This window comes from Triturus cristatus, chromosome 2_1, assembly GCF_964204655.1.
Source record: "Triturus cristatus chromosome 2_1, aTriCri1.1, whole genome shotgun sequence".
NCBI lineage: Eukaryota > Metazoa > Chordata > Amphibia > Caudata > Salamandridae > Triturus > Triturus cristatus.
The window spans coordinates 878,590,099-878,615,020 of NC_140581.1; the positions used below are offsets into that span (position 1 = coordinate 878,590,099).

Below are 24,922 nucleotides of genomic sequence, written 5' to 3' on the forward strand. Positions count from 1 at the left end.
CTAAAATGAGGTAGTGACCTCTGTTACCTTGCAGTTTTCACTTATGCTGGTTTTGGAACCACTCTAGTAGTGTGTGAACTGACTAAGGAGCACATTGATCAGTGACATCCATTATTATGTCAGCCCATCAAGCTGCAAGCATGCATATTATGTTGATGTGTCTAATGTAAGTTACCGTATTAAGGGCCTTATGTAGGTAGCCTTACATTTACCACTTCATAAATACCGAATTTTACCGATTCGGTATTTATGAAGTGGTAAATGCTATGTAGGTAATCAGTCGGTAAAAATTACCGATTCGGAATTGGTCGGTAATTAAGAATCGGTATTTACCGATTCGGTAATGGTAACTGGCTTCCCATTGATTCCTATGGGCCAGGAGGCCCATAGGAATCAATGGGAAGCCAGTTACCATTACCGAATCGGTAAATACCGATTCAGTAATGGGGGAGCACAATCAAGGGTGGCAGGGTGTCACAGTGACACCCTGTTGCACTCCTGATTCCTGCATGTGTGCACATGTGGCACACATACATGCCCTAAGGGCATGTATGTCTGCCACATTGCACACTTCTAAGGGCCAAATAATGCTTTTTCTAAGACATTCGTCATTTACCACCAACTTTTAGTTGGTGGTAAACAACGAATCCACACTACACCCACACACTCCCCCTACATCTCATTTCAGGATTCGGTATTTACCGAATCGTTAAAATTACCGAATCGGTAATTTTACCGATTCGGTAAATTACCGAATCCTGAAATGTCCCCCCTACATACCAACAGCCTGAATACCGGTCGGTAACGGGATTTTTACCGAAAATCGGCCGTTACCGACCGGTATTAGGCTACCTACATATGGCCCTAAATGTATAGTAAAATGTGTTTAATGAATTCTGCACTGTCACCTCAGTTTATTTCTGTACTGTAACGAATGAGAAGCTCAATGTTAACTTATAGCAAAGCATACAAATGTGATACACTGGAAGGTCTGATGCCTGCCCAAGATGTGGGGAGAGTAAAGTCTTCTTTATATATATGATAGGAGTGTGTAAAGCATTATTGGGTTACTAGGAAAATGTGAAGACTAAACTGTGTCATTTTACGAACATTACACTGTAGGTTTCAAATTAAGCAATGGATTTCAGGCAGTATACCCAAATCAATGATAGGGAATTGCCATATAGATTTATACTATTGAGGGCACTACTGGCAAAGCACTGGATAGATATACATTGTACATAATCCCGGGTTCTCCCAAAAAATACATGGGTCAAGGATACATTAATGTGGGCTCTCGCAGAGGAATCTAGTTGAAGAGTAAAAAGGTGCATTAACAGAGTGGTTGAAGATCTAGGTTTGTGGACAGAAACTATGCAATTAATTACAGAAATGACATAGAAGAGACCACATAGATACCAAGCTGCTCAAGAATGTATGAGGTAGTGTGCCCCTAACAAAGTCAAAATCATCAATAAAACAGGCATTATAATCAATTGAATACGTATTCATGAGACAAGGTATAGATTATAAACCATAAAGGTTTATTGAGTGAATTTTTTTATTGTATAGTTAATTAAAACCATCACAATGTTCCAATACATAAAATCCAATTTCTCTGCATGTTAAGATCATCACAATATTCCAATTCATAATATCTGATTTCTCTGTATGTTAAAAAATACCCCAATGTTAAAAAGTTAGATTGCTTTGTGCAATACATAAAAATGTACTTCATTGTCTCTATTTACAACTATATAACTCTAAAGAGGTTGAAAGGAGCAGCTAAGCAATTTTTGTGGCCTATATCATTATTTCGTTAAGTTCTCAAAACAGGTTGAAAATGTTATCAGTTTGCAGATTGATTGCGGATCCTTTGAGTCCAGACTTTTTAGTATTTTGGATCTGCAGGTGCGGATACCTTTTTCATTAAACTGTCTCCTCAGCAAATAACGCCGGTGGTACCCTAATACTGGGCAGATACAGATTAGATGTATGAAGTCCTGTGTTGGTGACCCACATATGCTGCATGCTTTTGAGCCCTGGAACTTCCAGTTCGGAAGATCGGCATTGGAGGGCAGTTTCCCCATGCGTAGTTCTAAGAATTTGTTTTTTAGGTAAGGGGAAAAAGCGAGGCCCAGGTATGTCGCTGGCTTGAGCCTATTGTAGGAGTGTAATACCATCCATGCGTGCGCACGTCAACTCAACATAGCTTTGTGTTCCATTAGTGAGTGTGTTTTTGCCGCCTTTTTCACAATTAACTGGAAAGAAGATAAAGGTAGTTTCCGATCCCAGAGATCTGCCATCCTGGTTATTCGCAATGAGGCATTTAAATACTTTGCGTAGTGTGATTTTGGATCGTTTTGCAAAGCTTCCCAGAGTGCTGAATTGATTTCTAGATCACGATTAATACAAATTTTGTACCAGGTTTTGATTGACTCATACCTTCTGTACAGTGCTTGTTGCTGTAGTCCAAACTCTAGACGTACCTGAGCAGGTGAAGCGTTGAATGGTAGAGGGAATACTCTTTTGTACACTTGCGTGTGGATGTTGTCTAGAATTGCTATGCTGTTTCCGTGATGAACCCCACTTCCATAGGCGACGGTTGGGAGTAGTTTTGCTTTCATGACTGCGAGTAGTAGAGTGAACAGTGAAACTTTTAACAATTTGGATATGATGCAAAATGCAAACAGTAGAGCGGTACCCTTTTTTTGGATAGCCTCATAATGCATAGAGAATGAAAACCTTCGATCCAAATGAATTCCAAGATATTTATAGCTGGTAACCACCTCTAATTTTGCGTTGTTAATTGCAAATGTCTTCTGTTTGGGTAGTCTATGAGTAATGATCATGACCTCTGTTTTTTATGTATTTATTTCCATCAAGTTTGCTTTGGTGAACTCGGCTAATTTGTATATTGATCGTTGCAGACCGATTCTCGTCTGGCTTAGGAGGGCGACGTCGTCTGCATAAGACAGGTGTGTTAATGGCAATGTGCCCAGATGTGGCGGATGTCAATTGACCCCGACGAGCCTTGGTGTTAAATCGGCCATAAATAGATTGAACAAGTGTGGGGCCAAGACACATCCTTGCTTTAGCCCCTCATTTGTGTAAATTTTTCTTGTTAGCCTCTGTCCGTCTGCGATTTTGACCTGCATCCAGGTGTCGGGGTAAAGATCCATCATTGGATTTAGAATTGCGTCCGGTAGGCCCTGCTGCTTCAATTTAACCCATAGTGTGCGTCGGCTGACCCGGTAAAATGCCGCCTTAAAATCCACGAAGCATAGGTGTAATGCTTGTCGTTGTCATAGACTTTTGTCGGCCAGTAGCCCTATTGCTAATGCATTTGTAATTGTACCAGTGCTCCGCCGGAAGCCCGACTGGTTTAGAGGATTTTTTTTGGTCTTGTCGGACCAATTAATCAGATCTTTTAAGATCAATGATGCATAATATTTGCTCTCTGCATCTATTAATGCAATCAGTCGATAATTTGCGGGGTCTCAGCGCTCCCCTCCCTTATATATTGGATTAATTATTGCACCTCTCCAGCTCTCTGAGATACGACTGGATGTGCCAATCAGCTGGAACAGACTATGCATCGTGTTTGCCCAATAGTTGGAGCCTTGTTTGTAAATAGCTGAGGTACTCCATCCGGACCGGGTGCGCTATCAAGCCGACTTTTTCTTAGGATTTGTAAACTTTTTGCTTCAGTGTGGGAAAAGTTTGATTGTGGTATACCCACAAACTGCGGTGCACCGTTTCCTGATATTTTGGTCATTATAGTAGGCTTATCTTTCTTGGTACTATGGTTAGTTACGACCATTGCTGATTTTTGCATTTCCTTTGTAGTAGTTGCAGCGAGGTTCGACTGGTCCACTTTTTTAATTGAAAATGTGGTGATTAAATGCTGTACCCATGCTGGCTCTGTGACACAGGGCACATTTGTGACTTTTGAGGTTCTATTCATGGAATTCACCTGATCCCAAAAAGCTCTAGCATCTGGTTTTTTTGCGTTATATAATAACTTTGTCCAAAAGTTAATATATATCATATACAGGCAATTAGCATAATGCTTAGTCAAATGCAACAGGGGACCCGACAGTCAAGCCTCATGAAGAATCTTAAAATAATTCTAAGCCCTACGTATGAGACGGACTGAAAAAGATCTACTCAAGAATCAAGAGATTACTCCATGGCTCACTCTCAAAATGTGCCTTTTAAAAAAGAATACAATTATATCTTATGTCACTTGTGTTTAGGAGGAAAGGATATTTAACACAGTTGTGAATGAGACCAAACTCAAAATCAGGCCCCTGGTTCTACAGAGTGCAGTGTATTAGTTTTAATGCAAAATGTTCATGATGCTAGTGTCACATTATTAATTAATTCAAATAGCAGTCACAGATTTAGGATGAAAAAAATCATCTCTTATAGCCATCTTACTGTTTTTCTGTTTGTATAGTGACTGCATTGTTTTCAATATCAGTGACAGAGTGAAACGAGTAGATGGTTCTAGACTTGCTGAAAGTAAGATGCATGGAAGTTCACTCCTTTACACCTGTTTACTACTAATGTCTGGGCTTCCTATCAGTTCCTTCTCTTGCATTATGCTTTTTAGGTTTGCTCCATCCCCACTGATTAACACTGCCTTTTTTTCAAACATAAGAATAATGTCTAAGTTGTTCACAAGTAAGCCTTCTTTTTGTTATCTGCCTCTTTTTCAGGTTGAGATTGTGATGTCACTGCTATCGATGTTTTGCCCTCCACTGTTTGAAACAATTGCTGTTATGGAAGACTACCACCCACGTGTTGCATTAAAGTGGCAACTTGGTCGTATTTTCGCTCTTTTTCTTGGAAATCTCTATACCTTTTTGCTTGCTTTGATTGATGATGTCAATTTAAAGGTGAGTGTTACTAGACACTTGTAAAAGTTTTTAGTGCATAATAGAAGAACACATGCCTTATGTGTCAAACTAAAGGAGATCGTAATTCAAAATAAGCATATAGCACTTCATCTTTAAAACTAATAATAATCTTTTAGTGGTGCACAATGATTTTCCAATAGACTTCGCACAGGCCATACTTTCATTGCTTCCTGATTGAGCTCTCTCTTACACTTCAGTAACAATGTTTGTTGACTACTGCAAACTGTGCTGCAAATTATGTGTTAAGTGCGGGATATGCCGCATTCACAGAATCACAAATTCACACTAACCCTGACCATTGTTCATTAAACATTCTATTCATAAAATATAAACAAAACATAAATGTTCCAGTTCCAGTCAGTGTCCACTGTTATCTGCACCTTATAGGCAATAGCTTCTACAATATCTTTCTTCTAAGAAAGAATCTGTTTGATAGCAAATACATTTTTTTTCAAAATGTCTACTTTCCTATCTACACAGGTATTCTTCCCTACTTTTGCTGTAGACAATCAAGCAGTATAGTCATTATTTCACTGTTTTCAACAAACATTTCCCTGTTTAAACAAGCATTTTCTGCTTTCTTCTCCAAAACAAACATGTAATCTAAAAACAATACAGAATGGGTAACCAGAGTGGCTTAGGTCCTAATATTATTATTGCCCGGTGGCCTGTCCTCCACCAGGGTAACAGAGTAAATGACTCTGTCGCCCTGGTGGAAGTGCCACCTGCCAGATTTAGAACTGTTTGCTGTCCCAGCTGCCATTTCTGCTGTCCTTGTGGTTCCTGCCAATGCACTGTAAGTTTGCTGTACGGCTCCATCAACATGACAGAGCCATCCATCAAACGTTCAACTTATTTTTTATTACGAAAAAGAAAATCCCAAAGCGGGATTTTCCTTTTGAGAATAATAAAAAGTAATGCATGGGAGTTTCTCCCATGGCGAGGGGGGCTTAGTGCACTTTTTAATGACCATTATTGCTAGGTTTTTCATTGCAGTAACGGGCATTGAAAAATGGCTGTATGTCTGCCCATCTAAAATAGAAGGGTGCACATGTGGCCAAACCGCTGACGGTACTTACTCCATTGGGCCATTGGAGAGTGTTTGAACAGAGTGTAGATGCAGAAGTCTTTGATGTCATCAAACTATGGTCCGTCCAATTTTTAAATTGGACTGGTAGACCATAACGGCGGGGGGGGGGGGAATTAGATCACGTTGTGATGGACTTAAATGAGGCCCTTAGTCTTTTACTGCTATCTCAACGGTCTGATGGCATTTATAAACCCCGCACCCTTCCATTTGATTACTGTTGTTGTGACCAGACCCCTCAGAGCCAATATTGGACCATAATACAAAGTTATACGTTATGTGTGCTCATTGTAGAGATACAAGAATATGCATTATTGTTCTATACTTCTTAATTTCAATTAACAGGAAATTATTGTGGTGCAGATGAAGGATCCCGTCACTGACTACCTTTAGGAAGCATTTAAAAACTTTCCTGTTTTAACTTTCTCATTCGGAGCTAGTATTTTCCTTCCCTCTCAGCCCTGCCCCTCACAGTTAGCGCCTAGATGCCCCAGGGTGAGTTGTGCGCTCTATAAGAAATCCATAACATAACAAGGATGAATATTAACTTACTGAAATTGCTCTGTGATAACTGAAGTTTGGTTAAAATTAAGATTACTGCATCTAAGTTACTATTTGTGCATATCCTTAATCATAGGTCAATACTTTTACTCTTGAAAGGCTTCAGCAGTGCCAATAACCTCAGAATTTTAACAGTGGCATGGTGTTTTCAGATGCATTTAAATAATATATCACAAACAGCAAATAATAATTCAAGATTCAATAATCTGTCAGGATGCTTAATAAAGTACACAATTCATTATACCAACAACAGCAGCGAACCATTACGCATGTAGACGTAAGTAACATGATCATCATCAATTTAGTGGAATATAATAATAACCAAAGCATAAGAGCTGTAGGCACATTGGAGGCACCAGCCTTTGAGGTGCATTCTGGGAGCAGGGCAAGGTCTGCACATACCTGCATCCTCTCTGTGAAGAGAAATTCCACTTTAACCGGAATTGATAATTGCTAAACCTTTGTACGTGAGTGGCATCTGAACTAAAGAGGAATGTGTGTATCAATTAGCACTGGCCAGTTGTATAGGGAAGATTGCTGTTAATGCAGACATGCGTGGGGTTGGCTGTTTTGCTTTTGAGTCTGGAGCTGCATGCTACCCATTTTATATTATCTAGGCTTACTATTGATGGCCTGTAGAAGCTCTCCTAGTCTGATTTGCTATAGCTGGCCTTGGTTGTGTGGAATACTCCAGGACACCATTGACAGGAATATAGAATGCCAAAATGATCTATGCAGCCCTCACCAGGCATCAAAGGAGGGCCTTCCCAGATCTAATTCAAATTGTTTGTGGGGTGTGTGGTTACTCGCCAAGCACTCCTGGAGACACCATTTGACTTTGTTCACCTTTGTGGGACCTCCCAATTTCCCCCTTTCCTAGTACACACTTGCCGCTATCAGGTGTGGAAAGAGCACCTGCCCTTCACCATTCCCGAGAAGCCTGTGTGCCAAAGAAGAATTTCAATCAACATATGGGGGTCCCCTGAACATGCCCTGTTGAGCAGAGGTCTAAACCTGGCTATCTTGAGCACTACTTGTAAAAAGAAACTCTGAGAACTCCTGTAAGGTTCATATGTGTGCCCTTTGTGGTTGTGGTTTTACAACCCGATTACCATCGATGATCAGATCTTTGTTTGCCCCTCTTCATTACCAAAATATGTCTCCCTGGATGTGGAGCCATTTACCCAGCATCGCTATTACCTTTGGCTTATATAGTGCCCAAGTTCCTGGCAAACCTTCACATTAAAAGGTAATACAGAGCAGGGTTGCCATAACTCTACCCTGATAAATAAGACTCTTGACTTTACTGAGACACAGATTTGATTTCTTTCCCCACATGTTTAAACTGTTCATTCATTAGTGATTACAATTTTCTAGGTTTTCTAAAGGGTGATTATTGTTTTGGTGTTAGGTTCACAGTCTTCAGTGTTGTAATTTTGATCGTGAATAGTGTAGCTGATATTAGTTAGTGATTGAAAACAATATATATTGAGTGCAACTTGGCTCAGTGTTAAAATTGTATTAGTTGTGGTATTTTGTTACTTATTTTGAAGTTTCTATTTCATTGTTTGGATGTATATATATATATATATATATATATATATATATATATATATATATATATATATATATATATATATATATATATATATATATATATATATATATATCTATTACGAGTGTTCCTCCGCTGACTTTCCCCAGACGGCTCTCCCGAAGGATGGACACAGACCCAAAATATGTGCAAAGTATTCCTTTAATCCATTGTCGCCATAACGCGTTTCGGCTCACCCGAGCCTTGATCACATATATATATAGCATGCAGAAGAACAGTGCTCTGCATGCTGCATCTGAAGAAAGATAATTAATCTGAAACGCGTCAGGCAATGGCATGCCGATATTTGAATGTCACCGAGGTTGTTCCTGGTAATTTTACTTGCCGTGAGTGCTCTCTAATCAAAGGCAACTTGTGTAACTTTATCTATTACGGCCAGCCAGGTCGGGGAGAAGCACCATTGCAGGATTCTGTGCAAATCCTGTGGCGCGCTGATGTCAGGCGCCACATTGGAACGACAAGTGGGCTTTCATTTGGATTAACTTTTGGTGAATATACTTATTTTAGTAAAATGAAATTATGTTGTTGATATTTGGAGCTTGTTCATTATTTCCGACCCACATGGGTAAAAATTTGGGACTCCAACTCCTGAGATGCTTTGACAGCATTGCGTGCCCTTGAGACACGCTACATTCTTCTGTTTGACAGCAAGACACTAAACTGCCTTAATCATGACGAAGAATTTCATTTGTGCCTATGATATGTTTTTACCAGTAACAGAAATGTACAAGTGAGGTATGTGATTCTTCAGTATGACGCAATGAATATCTGACTGCATATGCATTATGCTAGTGTCGCACAAAATATTGCAAGAGTTGGTCTCCTTGTAGCTACAGAAATGTGTGTTTGGAGTTTAGGCACCTATTAAATAACGTTATTGTAGACACAAGCAACGTTTAGACACTTGTCTTTTTCCATTTTACCACTAAAAATAATGTTTGTAGGAAATAATTCTCCTGGGTGGTAGAGTGAGTAAGCATCTTACTGCATACACTAAATAAAAGCGTAACGAGAAAGTGCAATTGTAACAGAAACTTGAAAAGTATGTATACTAAATATAACATCTTTGCAGTTATGTTAATTACCAACAAGGGTATCCATGGGACACACAAGAAAGATTTACTGAGTCTCTAAGATTTATTTGCTTTTTGAACTGATACTGACTTGCACAACAGCAGTGGAGTAACGTACGTCTGTTTTCCAAGCCAGTAAAACACATGGTATGCAAAGACTATTGAGAGTTTACGCCGTAACACCTTGTGAACAAGGCCGGTGGGTCGGCTGAAACACATCATGGCTGATGTGCTTTTGGATTAAAGAAATGAAAAAATGATCGCAATTGTTGTTGGCTCCACTTTGTTTCTCAGAAAATTTACAAGCGTTTTTCAACATATATACTTGGGCGGCATCGTTGAGCAAGAAGGAAGAGTCCTGCTATTTATCCACCAACTTTTCTGCACCAGAAATAAGATGACTCCAGTGCGAGAGGTAACTCACAGCACTTTATTTCAACCTTGGAGACAGGCAGGCAGGCAGTCCATCATAAAGCATTTGCCCATAATCCTAACGCATTTCAGCTTTCCCTCAAGCCTTGGTCACTCACAGGTAGGCATCTCATCAAACAGGCGACACATGCTTTTCTACATATATATTGAGGAGGGCTTCTGTGACAGCCGAAATGTGCATCTCTGTGTTACCGGGTCGGAGGAGGCCCTATGGAATAAAAATGCCTTCGTATCCAGCAGTCTTTGTGTGCGTGCTCTCTTCCATGTGGGTTATTTTAGGATATATATATATATATATATATATATATCCGCACTGATGACGGCAAGAGCCAGAAACGCGTCTGCGGATGTTTTATAGCCGACATATACCCTGTGAGTGCACCGGACCTTGGGAGTACCATGAACTCCTTGTTTTTGCTGTTAATAAGTGGCTTCCACCACCACTTCCCGGTTGCACCCGCCGCGAGTTCGGCTAGCCCCAGGTGGAATACTGTGTTTTGGATTCAATTTGGGCTGCTGAACCGCCGCTTACGGACTCTGTTGACCTATTCAGGTTGTGGCTTATACAAAGCTAGAGTGCTTAACCATATGTGGGACACTCATGGAGTTTTCATTCTAACAGCGGCAGGCGAGGGGATGTTTTTATTGACAGCTTTTCCGCACTGATGACGGCAAGAGCCAGAAACGCGTCTGTGGATGTTTTATAGCCGACACATACCCCGTGAGTGCACCGGACCTTGGGAGTACCATGAACTCCTTGGTTTTGCTGTTAATAAGTGGCTTCCACCACCACTTCCCGGTTGCACCCGCCGCGAGTTCGGCTGGCCCCAGGTGGAATACTGTGTTTTGGATTCAATTTGGGCTGCTGAACCGCCGCTTACAGACTCTGTTGACCTATTCAGGTTGTGGCTTATACAAGGCTAGAGTGCTTCACCATATGTGGGACACTCACGGAGTTTTCGTTCTAACAGCGGCAGGCGAGGGGATGTTTTTATTGACGGCTTTTCCGCACTGATGACGGCAAGAGCCAGAAACGCGTCTGCAGATGTTTTATAGCCGACACATACCCCGTGAGTGCACCGGACCTTGGGAGTACCATGAACTCCTTGTTTTTGCAATATATATGTATATATATATATATATATATATATATATATATATATATATATATATATATATATATATATATATATATATATATATATATATATATATATATATATATATATATTTATATATATATACATTATTTACTGACGGTCGCCAGCAGATAGGTTTAGTTAAAACCTAGTTTTCATAGGAAAATCATTTTTTGATGTGCTTCAAACTTTGGCATCGTTTGACGAATCTTTACGAAATGTTCCAAAATGTTCCTCTTTTCAGATCAGCTCCTATCTTGAAAGTTTGGGGGTGATTCATCAAGGGGGGGGCTGAGAAAAAAGGGGGGTCCCAAAATGTGTTTTCTCCATGCAATTTCCATTGGAAACTTTAGACAAGGCTACAGGTCAAACTGCTGAACGGAATTACACCTCATTTGGCAGAGAGAAGGGTCTAGGTCCAGTACGGCACGCTTTTGTTGGTGTAAATCCGTTCTGTAGTTTTGAGTTATTGAAGCAAAAATAAATTATATATCTGGGCAGAGCCTAACACCCGAGCACGAGCTTGCCTCTGATTGGCTGCTAACACTTCAAATCAGGAAGTGTTAGCAGCCATCTTGTGCCTCGCATCGAGTAAAAATAAAACAAAGGTCCCGAGGGCAATTTAATATACCGGAGCTCTGTGATGCCCCTTTCACGCTCCCTCTCCCCATCTCACCAGCTCGCAGCTATGCCTTTAGAAGCCAGTCCGTCGGCTTGCAGCTCTCTACCTCTGCGAGTCAGTACGCTGAAGTGCCTTTGCTGGCGGAAGGCCCGTAGCTCTCCCTCTGCGAGTCGAGCCCAAGGGCTGCATCTTTTTCTCTGCGAGCCTGGGTGCGAACTGATGAAACTAGTAACTATTGGCAGCCATTTTGTGATTCAATCCACGTCAGCTGGCATCTCTCCATCTAAAAGACATCGAGTCCGTAGTTCTACCTCTGCGAGGCAACTCTGAAAACATACCGGAGCTCTGTCTGTGCGAGATACCCCTTTCACGCTCCATGTCCCCAGATCACCAGCTAGCAGATATGCCTTTAGAAGCTCGCAGCTCTGAGTCTGCGAGCCATCGGGCCCGCAGCTCTACCTCTGCGAGCCAGCCCATTAGCTTGTAGCTGTGTGTCTGCTAGCAGGCCTGTCAGCCCGTTGCTCTCTCTGTGCGAGTTAGACCACAGCTTTCTGAAGCATAGCCCCAAAAACCTTCTCGGACCTGCAACGCTCACTCTGCAAACCACCGGTCGGCTCGCAACTCTTCGTGTGCGGGTTCTCGGGCCCGCAGTTGTATCTCTGCACCCAAGACTGGAAATATACTGCAGCTCTCTCACTGTGAGATACCCCCTTTATGCTCCCTCTCCCCACATCACTGTCCCGCAGCTATCCGTTTGCAAGCCGACAGCCCGCACCTTTCCCTATACCAGTCGGCCTGCAGCTGTTCCTCTGCGAGCTAGCCCGCAGCTCTCCCTCTGCGAGTTGACGGGCCGAAGCTCTTCTTCTACGAGCCAGCCCTCCAGCTCGCATGTCTCTGTCGGCGTACCACCGGTCGGCTCTCAGTAGTGAAGTTAAATACAATCTGACAACAGCAGAAAAATGGAGAAAAATATGTTTTCAAAATGTTAAATTATGTGGTATTATTTGATGAGTAACACTGTAATTTCTGAAATATATTACATTACACAACAGTTTTACAGTTTATTTTCTTTTCTGTCGTGGAAAAGTTAGAAAAAACAGCACTAATGACAAATAGCAGAATAGTAATTTAATATTTAAAAAACCTTTGAAATTCACTGAAAAAACTATTTTACAGACGGTATAGTTAGAAATTAGCATTTAAAAAACCGCTTTGAAATTCCCTCGAAAAAACATAGGTTTTAGGTATGTTATAGTTAGAAATTGGCATTTCAAAAACCTTTGAAATTCACTGAAAAAAACATTGGTTTCAGAGACGTTATAGTTAGTTGGACATTTCACTCATATAAAACCAAAGAAATTCCACCGTTATAGTTAGTTCAGCTAACTATAACTTGCGCCCCCGCAATGCACTGCTGATGACATCACGTATTAAATCATTCATGACATGGTCAGTGACATCACTGATGACATCACTGACCATGTAATGAATGATGTAATATGTGACATCATCAGCAGTGCATTGCAGGGGGGCGAGTTATAGTTAGCTGAACTAACTATAACGGTGGAATTTCTCTGGTTTTGTATGAGTGAAATGTCCAACTAACTATAACGTCTAAGGTCTAACAAACACAAACAAAGGACTGAACTGATGGGAACGCAAAAGCAGTTCGGCAATCTTGTAACATGCAAAATTCATTATTTTCGACATGTTAGTCTTACACAATACAAATGCATATGTACAAATATACAAATCACTTGATCGATATCTCGCCCTGAATGGGCTACATTAACTCATTGTATACACCCACTTCAGACCTCCAGTTGTTATAAATGGAATAAGGAAATTTAAACATAATTGAACCCTGTATGGGTATATCCTATATCAAACATTACACAGCGATACTATCACTGTGTAACATTTAGACATTCATTACCATCCAATAAAAAGGGAAATGAAAAAGAAAAAGAATATTGAAAAAAGAAGAAAGAAAAAAGAAAAAAGGAAGAAAGAAAGAAAAAAAAGACAAAAAGAGGTAAAAAAGCAACAAATCCTCTTTACATTATCTGATGCAATATTTACAACTATATACAATCCATAACTCTACTTAATTGCCTTACAGATATATTGACAACTCCTCCCCACTGTTAAGTCCCTGCGGTATTTTAGTTTGCATGTATATGATGAATCTAGACTCAAGTCTCCGAAGTTTGAGTTACCTGTCCCCTCCTCTGATGTTGCTGAACACATGATCTAAACAAAAATAGCTCAACAGATCCCTGTTGCTGCTATGGTGGCTTTCGAAATGTTGAGCCATTGGATATGTTACATCATTTGTAACAATCGCTCTCATGTGCTCTAAGATCCTTATTTTGGTGGGGTGTATGGTACTACCAATGAACCTAAGTCCACACGGACATACTAAACAGTATACCGTGTGGCTAGTGTTGCAATTCATAAACTTTTCTATTTACCTAGGAGACTTCAGACCTGGTACATCATATGTCAGTACCTTGTTACTGGTCTTACATGCCTTTCATTTATTGCAAGGGTAAAAACCCTTGATCTGACCAAAGCAAGAATCACTGCTCTTCTTAGTAAAGTGACTTTGCACCATCTGATCTTTAAAAGATCCTGCCTTTCTGAATGACAATAGGGGAGATCTAGCCAGATCATCTCCTATCACTGGATCCGATTTAAGAATGTGCCAACTCTTCCTCAGCATCTGTCTTAGCTCATTGGAATTACTGGAATAGTTGGTTATCATTTTACAATTGTTAGATTGTGATGATCCGTTATGTTCTTTTTTCTTCTTTTTGGTGTTAGACATTCCCATAATCAGTTCAGTTCTTGACTTACTGTCCACCTTCTTTTTAGCACTCAATAGTACTTCACTACAGTAGCCCCGTACTTGATATATGGCTATGCTGTCATCAGAAGCTGCTTTAAAATCACACCCTCTGGTGCAGTTCCTTTTTATTCGTAGCAGTTCGCCATACAGAATACTGGTAATCAGTTTATCCAAATGACAACTGCTAGTATGGAAAACGGAGTTACCCACTGTGGATTTTCTATGCAGGATGGTACAAAGTCTGCCCTCAGATACAAAGACTTTTAGATCTAAGAAATGAACTTCTGTCTTACTCACTTCTCCAGTAAATTTTAAATTAAGATCATTGGTGTTTAATATTGAGACAAACTCCTTGGCTGGTTCCTACGTCCCACTATATATGATGAACAAGTCATCAATATATCGGTTCCAGCTTACCAGTCTACTGGTCCATTTTTCATTGGCATCAGACCAGGCCACCTGCTTCTCCCACCAGCCTATGAAAGGATTTGCATAACTGAGGGCGAAGCAGGTGCCCATGACCGTGCCTTGTGAAGGTCTAAATAGTTGTTCCTGGAAAAGGAAAATGTTTTTCGTCACAGTATATAACAAATTCAAGTAACATGGTGTTATGATCTAAGTATTTTAAGGCACGTCCCATGAGGACAAAATCAATAGCTTCCAAGCCTTTACTATGTTGGATACTCATGTAGAGGCTGGAAATATCCAAAGTGATCATGACAAAATCTGGCTCACATGGTATATTATCAATTATTTTTAAGAAGTCCTTAGTGTCCTGAATGTAAGAGTTCAGTCCCACAACAAAATCAAACAGAAAGATATCAACAAATGTGGACATGTTCTTGGTTAGACTTCCCTTCGAAGAGACAATAGGATGCCCCGGGGGGTTCACAATGCTCCTATGTAACTTCAGAAAGTGATAACAAGTTGGAATAACTGTGTATTTACAATCCAAGAACTTAAATTCATCACTGTCCAACATGCCTTTCTGTTTCCATTTCCTTATAAGATTTCCATAAGACTCAATACACTTTGAATACTCTTCCATGGTGACCCATGTGTAATTAGAAACATTGTTCAATTGTTTAAATGCTTCCTTGCAGTAAAACTCATATGTTAAGAGTACAATATTGCCACCCTTATCGGAGGGTTTACAGACTATTGATCGCTCTTCTCGTAGTTCTTGAATTGCCTTTCTTTGTTGTGTTGTGATATTATTGGTAATTCTCTGTTTATCTCCCTTCAATCTGAGCTTCCTCAGACCTTTGGTGACCTGATCAGTGAATAAATCAATAGCTTCATGCGGCATTTGGGGCCACACCGATCCAAGTATAGTTCAGGTTGATTTTAATTACGGGCAAAAAATAGACGAGTTTCGAGCTCAACAGCTCTTGGTCACATCTATATATATATATATATTCTCGCTTCAAGTCCACCAAAACTCTTCACACTCAGAAGTGAGTGCCTTGTCTGTCTGGATACTAGGTGGTGGGACTGCGATAGATATGTAGCTCGAATACTTCCAAAGAAGAGACAGCACTCACAGGGAGGAAAATCAATCAATCAGGGTTTTGTAAAGTGTGCTAATCACCCGCCAGGGTCTGAAGGCGCTGAGGGGTGGGTGTGAGCAGCTCCGTTGGGTCATCTGAAAAGCCAGGTCTTGAGGCCTTACTGAATTTTTGCAGTGTCGGGCTTCGCCTGAGTGAAGGGGGAGGTCGTTCTAGGTCTTGGCTGCGAGGTAGGAGAAGGACCTTCCACCTGCTCTGGTCTTGTAGAAGTGTGTGACGGTGGCTAGGGAGAAGTCGGGTGGGCGGTTTCTCTTGGGGGCATGGAAGGAGATGCCGTTGTTGAGGTATTGGGGTCTGGTGTTGTGGAAGGCCTTGTAGACTTGCGTGTGCAGTTTGAAAGTTATTCTTCTTTTGACGGGCAGCCAGTGGAGGTCATGGAGGTGTTGGGCGATGTGGTTGTGCCCTGGGATATCGAGGATTTGTCTGTCTGTGGCGTTCTGGATGGTCTAGAGTTTACCTAGGAGTTTTTTGTGGATTCCGGCATAGACGGCGTTGCCATAGTCCAGTCTGCTAGTGACGAGGGCATGAGTGACCGTTTTCCCGGAGTCTTGGGAGTGAACCACTTGCACGTCTTGCGTAGTATGCGGAGGGTGTTGAAGCATGCAGAGGAAACCACGTTGATCTGGCTTTATTGTACCTTGTTTTTCGCGTAGCTGGGAGTGAAAGGGAGATCATTCAAATTTCTCGAATACAATGCTATGCTGATTGAATGTATTACTTTCTGTCTCACCAACAACATTTTTGTATTCCAAAAGCAACTGTACAGACAAATACTTGGCAAGGCCATGGGCACCTGCTTCGCCCCCAGCAATACAAACCTCTTCATGGGCTGGTGGGAGAAGCAGGTTTTCAGGTCGGCCGCCAACAATCCATGGGTCTCATGTATCGTTTGGTGGTACAGATACATAGGTGACTTGTTTATCTTGTATAAAGGCCCACAGAGTGATGCGGAGAACTACATCAGGGCCCTAAATAGAAACAGTGTCAATCTTCACTTTAGTGGAGAAATCAGTGCTAGTGAAGTTAACTTTCTAGATTTAAAAATCTTCATTGCAGAGGGACAGATCTGCACCAAATTATACCGAAAACCAACAGATGGGAACTCGATAGTGGAAGCTACCAGCAGCCATCCTCATCCACTCAAAAGGAGTATTACTTTGATTAAAAAGAAACTGCACCAGAAAAGGGGACTACGAACATGAAGCTTAGGGTGCCATTGAGAGGTTTAGAAATAGAGGATACGCTGACACTGTCTTTGATAAGGCCCTGGAGAGAGCAGCCAAAATATCTCGTAGCACGCTACTGAGAGACAAAACCCATAAAGATGAATTAGGGAACAAATTTGATTCAAATCCTGTCATAGGGAAAACTATGCAAGACTCCCCTAAAATAACATACAGGAAAAGTCGTTCATTAAAAGATACCATAGTTCGAAGTCATCTGCCCTCAATCACGCCAAATTCTAGCATCAACGAGACTACAGGATTCTTTCCCTGCACCCAGTGTAAGGCATGTAAAAGTAGTACCAAAGTGCTTTCATATGTAGTACCTGGATGCAAAACACCTAAAAAAATCAACAACTTCATGAAGTGCAATACACCATACTGTGTCTATTGGCTAAAATGCCATGCCAGCTACTGTATATAGGCAGCACTATCCACCTGACTAAACGTTGAATTCTAGAACATGCATGAGCGATTGAGAAAAATGATTAAGCTAATCCAGTGGCTAGACACTTTGCCACCCACCACAATAGAAACAGAAACCTCCTTCGTTTCTTCTGTATAGATTATATTCTGGTAAATAAAAGAGGTGGGGATAGAGTAAAAAAAACTACGGCGCTTAGAGTTCCGTTATATCGTAGACCTGCAAACCAAGATCCCATTGGGCCTCAACACTGAGAAAGAGTTAGCCATTCACTTAGGCTAAAACTGAAAGTTGCATTGAAGGAGTGAATGTTGGGATTTGTTGTTTTCTTAATAAGAGTGTATAGAACTGAAAATGTCTGTAATCAATGATATACGAGTAAAGTTTTTGTTTTTGTTTTGGTTTCTTTCACGTTGAGTCCTCTGATTTCTACGGGGAAGCTGTATGGACCATAATAGTTGCAATAGGGATCTGGAGGATCTTGGCTCATTCAGAGCAAGATATTATGAGGAAATGTCTTTAAACATTGTGATGTGTGACAAATGCTCATCCAGAGCGAAATATTAGCATGGAATCTCCCATGCAAACGGGATTTATTTTTAAGGGGTCTCATATAGAGTATTAATTTAAAATGCACTCCTTTCTTATGTATTATCTTGATGAAATACAATGTGTTTCACACAATGTGAACTGAACATGACTAAGTGATTTACCCAAGCATAGAAACAGACATGGTATCTGTTTTGGGATGGTGCTGCAATTCACCACAAGATGTTGACCATTGTATGTTCCAAGATGGCGCGCATTGTGGTAAATATTTAAATTACCTGTACTATTTTTTATGCGGTAAAATTCAATAAGAATAACTCAGTAAAATAAGAGGCAGAATCCGTGGTATTAGAGGTTCTAAAAAGGACTTTATTCCTTACAAAGGAATGATGGTTCGAACCAGGCAATCGAGTTCCGTCACCATGAAGGTTCAGGAAGGGATCAGCAATACATTATAGACAAGTAATAATATATATATGAAATGCATTACAGTAAGACAGATGCAGGAGGCGTAACAGCTGATAATACAGATAAGAATACACATACGTAATGAAAAAGGCGTTATAATAGGCGTGCATAGAGGCGTATACTAAAAACGTCATTATGATGATGACACAAATGGGTGGATCCATAAGAGAATCCTGCAAAGTCAGCAAAAATACATAGCAGAGATGCGCGCGCAGCCGCATGACGTGTGATTGACGTGTAACTAGAGAGTGAAGGGAACTTGACATTTAGCCCTACATGAGGAGACAGAAGTCTGGGGTGTCAGGACAACCTAGTCCTAAATCATATCTAATATCTTATGTTTAAGGAACTATATTATCTAGAAGGAAAGGTCTTCTCGGACAAATCCTATTCTATACTGACTGTTAGTGCGTGTACAAGCGTCTAAGTGTCTACATGGGATGCGAGGGGGCATGGGCCTTCCATGGTAACAGGGACTATGACTTACTTGCATAAAGACAGTGAGGCCGGGCCCTTTGCTCTGCAGCTAGAGAGATGTTTACCTAAGCTATTTAGACAGGAATGCATTTCTTGAGGAACGGAGCAGATAACTTGAAGGCTGAATACAGTTGTTGGCAGGCAACAGGCCGCGTCAGGCACCGTTAGCCGCGCAGGAAGTAAGACAAAGTTCATGGATACAGATGCAGGTACAGGCTGGAGCATTTCAGAGGCAGAAGCAAGAAAAAGCTCGATGGCAGAATTCAGGGCCTACCTTGCCAGAGCTGGAAAACGTGAAAAGTATACCATATAAAGACGGTGGCAAGGCATACTTAGGAACGGAATATCTGGCCCATTCATGGCAGATATGAAAGAGTACATATTAACGTTGGACACAATGGTATTTGCGTCTTCATAGCTTGAAGTGGAGGGAACATACATGTACTTGTAGCATGTACATGGAGCCGTTGGGGTCTAGATAGGGGACACAATTGACCATAAAAATTCATATTTCCTCATTCCCTCCTTGTCCCCTACGGACCCTCATGAAATATCGATCTTCAGGAATCCATCAAGCTGTTCATGTAACATCATTTGCTCTTCTTTCTTCTTCCGGGATCTTGAATGAAAACTTGAACGTGGAATACACGATGTGGCACACAGGCCGCAAATCGCTGGTCCACATTGTAGACATAGGCAGCAACTGAATACTATGAGAAGGCCAATACCTAGGAAGGATAGGACTTTCCATCCCCAGGCTGACAACACGCTCCAGAACCAACCGGACCATGTCCAAGTGCCTGCATTCTGATGTATCTGGTTTGCAATCTTGTGAAGACGAGTTATGGCTTTATATACGGATGGCGCGTTTTCTGGGATGAAAACACAGCAACTTGATCCGATGACCCTACAAGCTCCGCCCCTATCTGCTAGGATGACGTCAAGGACAAGACGATTTTGGAGAACAACAATCCGCATCGCAGACTGCTCCTCTGTTAAGTTGCCTAGGGCAGAGGTAGTTTCACTCACTACTGCTTCAAGGGTTCTGGTTAATCTACGTATTAGTTTACTGTTTGAGACAACACCTATGTAAGGAAAGAGACCTTTATTGAAGTCGGTATATTGTTCCCATGCTGTTTCGGTGTAGTCAACAATCGGGGTATCTCTCTGGGGTCTATGGTGTACTAGATTGCTATTTCTATGATAATCAGGAGGGGCTAGGAAAACAGGTGGCAGAAGGAATGCAATGTAACAGGTACCATCCCAATCTAGGGGTAGGTGTATATATGCGGTGTGACCACAGATGAAGTAGGAGTGACGGGAGGCTCTAAATGTAGACTTGCCTTTATCACTGAATTCGATCACAGTAGTACATTTACTATGACCCAGGTGTACTGAACCATTCTTTCTTACACATAATTCACCTTTGACTGGTAATACGGACATAGCAGGCAAGACTAGTGTAGCTTCGGATTCAACATTTAGAATCATGAGGTTAAGTGTAAAATTACCTAATCCATATACTTCATTTTCTAGGTCAGTTCCTGTTCTTTTGGGAAGTCCCTCCTTGTTAGGATAACAGGCTTTAAGCAAAACTAAGTTCAGGTTTCCCCATACCCAGTTGCTCTGGTAAACTACAGTGTTTGAATCTAAAGAATTAATCAAACTAAACCATGCTCCACAGGAACCATTGTGTGTGAATGGATACGGAAAGAGAGGCAGAACTCCTTTGTATTTCTGATAGGGAGGGAGTCGGCCACATATCCAACAATTTGTAGCGTTACTGGTCTGATGGGAATGATGTAACATACTAATGAATGTGTTGTTGCGCAGCGCAAACCTATAGGACAACTCATGTGGAGGTAGTTCACTAAAAGAATGTTCGGCTGTAACATTGTAAGCACGCTTGAAAATAGGGTAATACATGTGTAATAGTATACTTGCGACAATGATCAGAAGACTTAGAAAAACATAATTAATAATGTCACTATACAGTGACTACGAAGTGATTTACAGTACTCATGTTTCTTGAGCTGTTTCTGTCTATTTCTCTCTCTATTTCGGTCTAGAGGATACATGTCAGAGACAAATTCAACCGATTCACCTTGGAGAGGACTTAAACAATCAAATTGTCTGACTTGCTAGACCTTAGTTTCAGTTTATAGTTCTCTTTTTCTGACTTTTCAACCAGGGGGAGTTTTGAGTCCGTCGGTGAGGGAATGCAGGGCTGAACGTTTAAATCCGATGGTAGTCCATGAAATTTCTTGATATGGCTCGAGTGCAGCCACCCTTTGCGACCCTCAATCTTCACGGCTGTCCTCGTGGTCAGTAAAACGAGTTTCGGTTGTTGCCAGCGAGGCTCCAACGGGCTCCTCCTGTCGAAGTTTCTCACAAGCACCAGATCACCTGGAACCACTTCATGAGGCTTTACCTCAGTGTTATCGGGAAAAGCTGCAGCTACCTGTGAACGACAAGATTGTAGTGCAGACATCAAGGAAGCCAGGTAATCTGTCAGCATATTACAATCAACATCAGTGATTTTACGAGGTATAGGCGTCCCCCACATATTTGGTGGCCTCCCGAAGATCACCTCATACGGGGATAGCCCTGTTCGAGAATGTGCTACCATTCTCATGTAAAAGAGCGCAACTGGTAAGGCTACTATCCACTCGACACCTTTTTCTCTACAGATTTTGGGCAGTCTAATTTTCAGAGTTTGATTATGGCGTTCCACGAGACCTGCTGCCTCGGGATGTCGGACACAGTGGATTTTCCATTGATAGCCTAACAGAAGTGAAACGTGTTTCATTAGCTCGGATGAGAACGGCTGGCCATTATCTGAGTACACGACTCGGGGCATACCATACCGTGGGAAGAATTCTCGAACTAACTGTTTGGCAGTAGTCGGGGCAGTGTAATCTGAGACGGGATACGCCTCTGTCCAACGGGAAAGAGCGCATACAACTACGAGGACATATTTGAATCCTCGACATCGTTCCATCTGGATATAATCCATCTGGAGGACTTCAAAAGGGTGATCGGGAGGTTGAAATCCACCCTGCTCTACAGGTACGCCTTTACCTGGGTTGAACTGACAACAAATCATACAAGTTCGGACTTTCTGTTTGGCTGCAGCTCGTAAGTGTTTGTTGAACCAAATGTGTTGAATACTGTCTAACATGGCTTTTTCTCCTAGATGTGCTGGACTATGTATTGTGTTAATGATAACTTGAACCATTGAGTCGGGGAGAAACCATATAGATTTTCCCTTCGTCATCCATCCCTGATCGGTTTGGATCCCTCCTAATGCAGTCCATTTCTTTACTTCCTCTGGTGTAGCATGTGTCTGTATGTCAATTACATCAAGAGCGGGATCCTTAACTGTCATGCAGTGTGTCGGCGTCGGAACTATTGTCTTTGTCAGGTCAGTTGCAGGAGTCTGATTCTGTGCTGTTTGCTTAGCTGTTCGGTCTGCTAGGTCGTTACCCTGGGAAATAATATCGGTGATTTTTGTATGGGCTTTGCACTTCATGATAGATATTGAAGTAGGTAGATGTATTGCATCTAATAGAGCTTGAATGAGGGGACCGTGTTGAATGTTGGCACCGTGAGAAGTTAAATAACCTCTTTCGCGCCAAAGAACGCCGAAGTCATGGACGACTCCGAATGCATAACGTGAATCTGTTTATATGTTGACTTTCTTTTTTTTGGCTTGAATACAGGCTTGTGTCAGAGCAATAAGCTCTGCTGCTTGAGCTGATAATGTGTCGATACAATTTGTTTCAATGACTTCAGTGTCTGTCGTGACTGCATAAGCGGCCACTAACTTTCCTGTACTTGTTCTCATACCTGAACCATCTACATAAAGTGTCAGGTCGGGGTCTGGTAATGGGACATCTGTCAAGTCTTGTCTGGGTTTCGTCGTGATAGTAATGACTTCAATACAATCATGTGCCAGTGGGTCTGTTCCACTTAAGGGCAAAAGTGTGGCAGGATTTAATGTACTACAACGTCTGATTTCTATGTGTGGCTGAAACAATGTGAGTTCGTAACCAGTCAGTCGTGCTATAGTCAAGTGTTGTGTTTGTGTTCGGTTCAAGAGAACCTCTACTGCGTGTGGTACTTGCACTGTCAATTGATGTCCTAATACTATGGAATCGCTTTGTCTGATCGCTAGAGCTGTCGCTGCGACTGATTTCAGACACGCAGGAAGAGCTTGAGCTACGGGATCTAACGTGCTTGAAAAGTAAGCACATGGCTTGTGTGATCCTGCTTGTTCCTGCGTGAGTACTGACAAGGCAGTACCTTCACGTTCTGTAACAAAGAGTGTAAAAGGCTTACTGTAACATGGTGTCGCTAAAACAGGTGCTTGGCATAACGCTTTCTTTAAGTCTTCAAAAGCTTGCGTATGTTCTAGAGTCCAAGGGAGGACAGTCGATGTCGCTGCCTCCTGGGTTGTCAACTGAATGAGTGGTTTAGCTAAAAATGCATATTGGGGAATCCACTGCCTACAGTACGAAGTGAGGCCTATGAAGGCCCGTACCTCCTTTTGTGTCTTGGGTGGTGGCATATTTACAATTAACTGGATACGATCAGGTGTGAGCTGTCTCCCCCATTTGGACAGCAAGTGCCCTAGGTACACAACTTGCTGGGCACAAAATTACAGCTTTGAAGGGGACACATTGTGCCCCTTGTCGGCTAGGAAATGTAAAACCGTCAGTGATGCTTTTTCACATTCGGGTTCGCTTCGGGCGGTGATCAGAAGATCATCGACATACTGAAGCAGTGCAGTGTTAGCAGGCATGTGGATACTGTCAAGTTGTCTTTTCAGTGCTTGGCTGTAGATGCTAGGACTTTCTGTAAATCCTTGAGGTGCGCGTGCGAATTTAAAACTTCGTCCATTTAAACTGAATCCGAACAAATATTGGCTTTCCGGATCGATTGGGACGCTGAAGAAGGCGTTCTTGAGGTCAATTACAGTAAAGAACGTTGCCTCTGAATCAATAGCTGTCAGTAATGAAGAGATATCTGGGACCACAGGGTATTGTGGTACAATGCATTTATTTAATTCTCGCAGATCAATAACTAATCGATATACTGGGGGTGCTTTTGGATCAGTTCGTTTAAGAATCGGAATAATCGGAGAATTACATACATTGGAGTCGGTTTCTACAACTACTCCTTGTGCAATGAGCTCGTCAATGATTTGCAGTAAAGCCACTACAGCATCTGGCGGTAATTTGTATTGTCGCATTCGTGGTAGTACCACTCCTGTTTTGAGTGTGACACGATATGGTGTAATGTGCATACAACCTACATCAGTGGGGCCTTGCGCCCATAAGTGTGCAGGTAGATTCTGTAACCGGTGATCCATGTCTCTAGACACGTAGTGACCTTTAAAGTCACGCAAAAATAGTCGTACTCCGTCCGGAGAACAGCATATTATAGCTCCTAGAGCTTTCAATGTTTTTATACCTAACAAGTTTTCTGGGCATGATTTCGTAAGCAATAGATCTGTAGTTCGTGTCAATGGACCGACTGTAAATGCAAGTGGTTGCGATACTTCGTTAATAGTAGGCTTTCCTGAAAAACCAAGGGAAATATTTTGTGAGCCTGAGAGGGGTGCCCCTGGAACTTCATCGTGACTTATAGTTGTTCTGCTTGCCCCTGTATCGAGTAGAAACTTTCTGTCTTTCCCTAATACTTGACTCTGCACATAGGGACCCTCTTGATCTACAGGAACCTCAATAAGGGGTAAGCCAACTTCCCTCTCTAGGCTATTTCATGTGTAGCGCTGATACTCTGGATAGTCATTTTGTGCATACTGGTACATCTGTTGTGTCGTGTTCTGTGTTGCGGCAATAGGCTGTGGCTGTGGTTGTGGTACGGTCTGTTGTGCAGCTTGCAT

At 41.7% G+C, this 24,922-nt stretch overlaps 1 protein-coding gene across 1 annotated transcript in view; it reads left to right on the forward strand.

Annotated features, from left to right (window-relative positions):
- LOC146866022 (transmembrane channel-like protein 2-B) overlaps positions 1 to 24,922 on the forward strand; it is a 704,484-nt gene that overhangs the window by 457,759 nt on the left and 221,803 nt on the right. Inside the window, exon 12 of the mRNA XM_085633032.1 lies at positions 4,725 to 4,904. Coding sequence (XP_085489158.1) covers positions 4,725 to 4,904 — 180 coding nt within the window. The remainder of the gene's footprint in view (positions 1 to 4,724; positions 4,905 to 24,922) is intronic.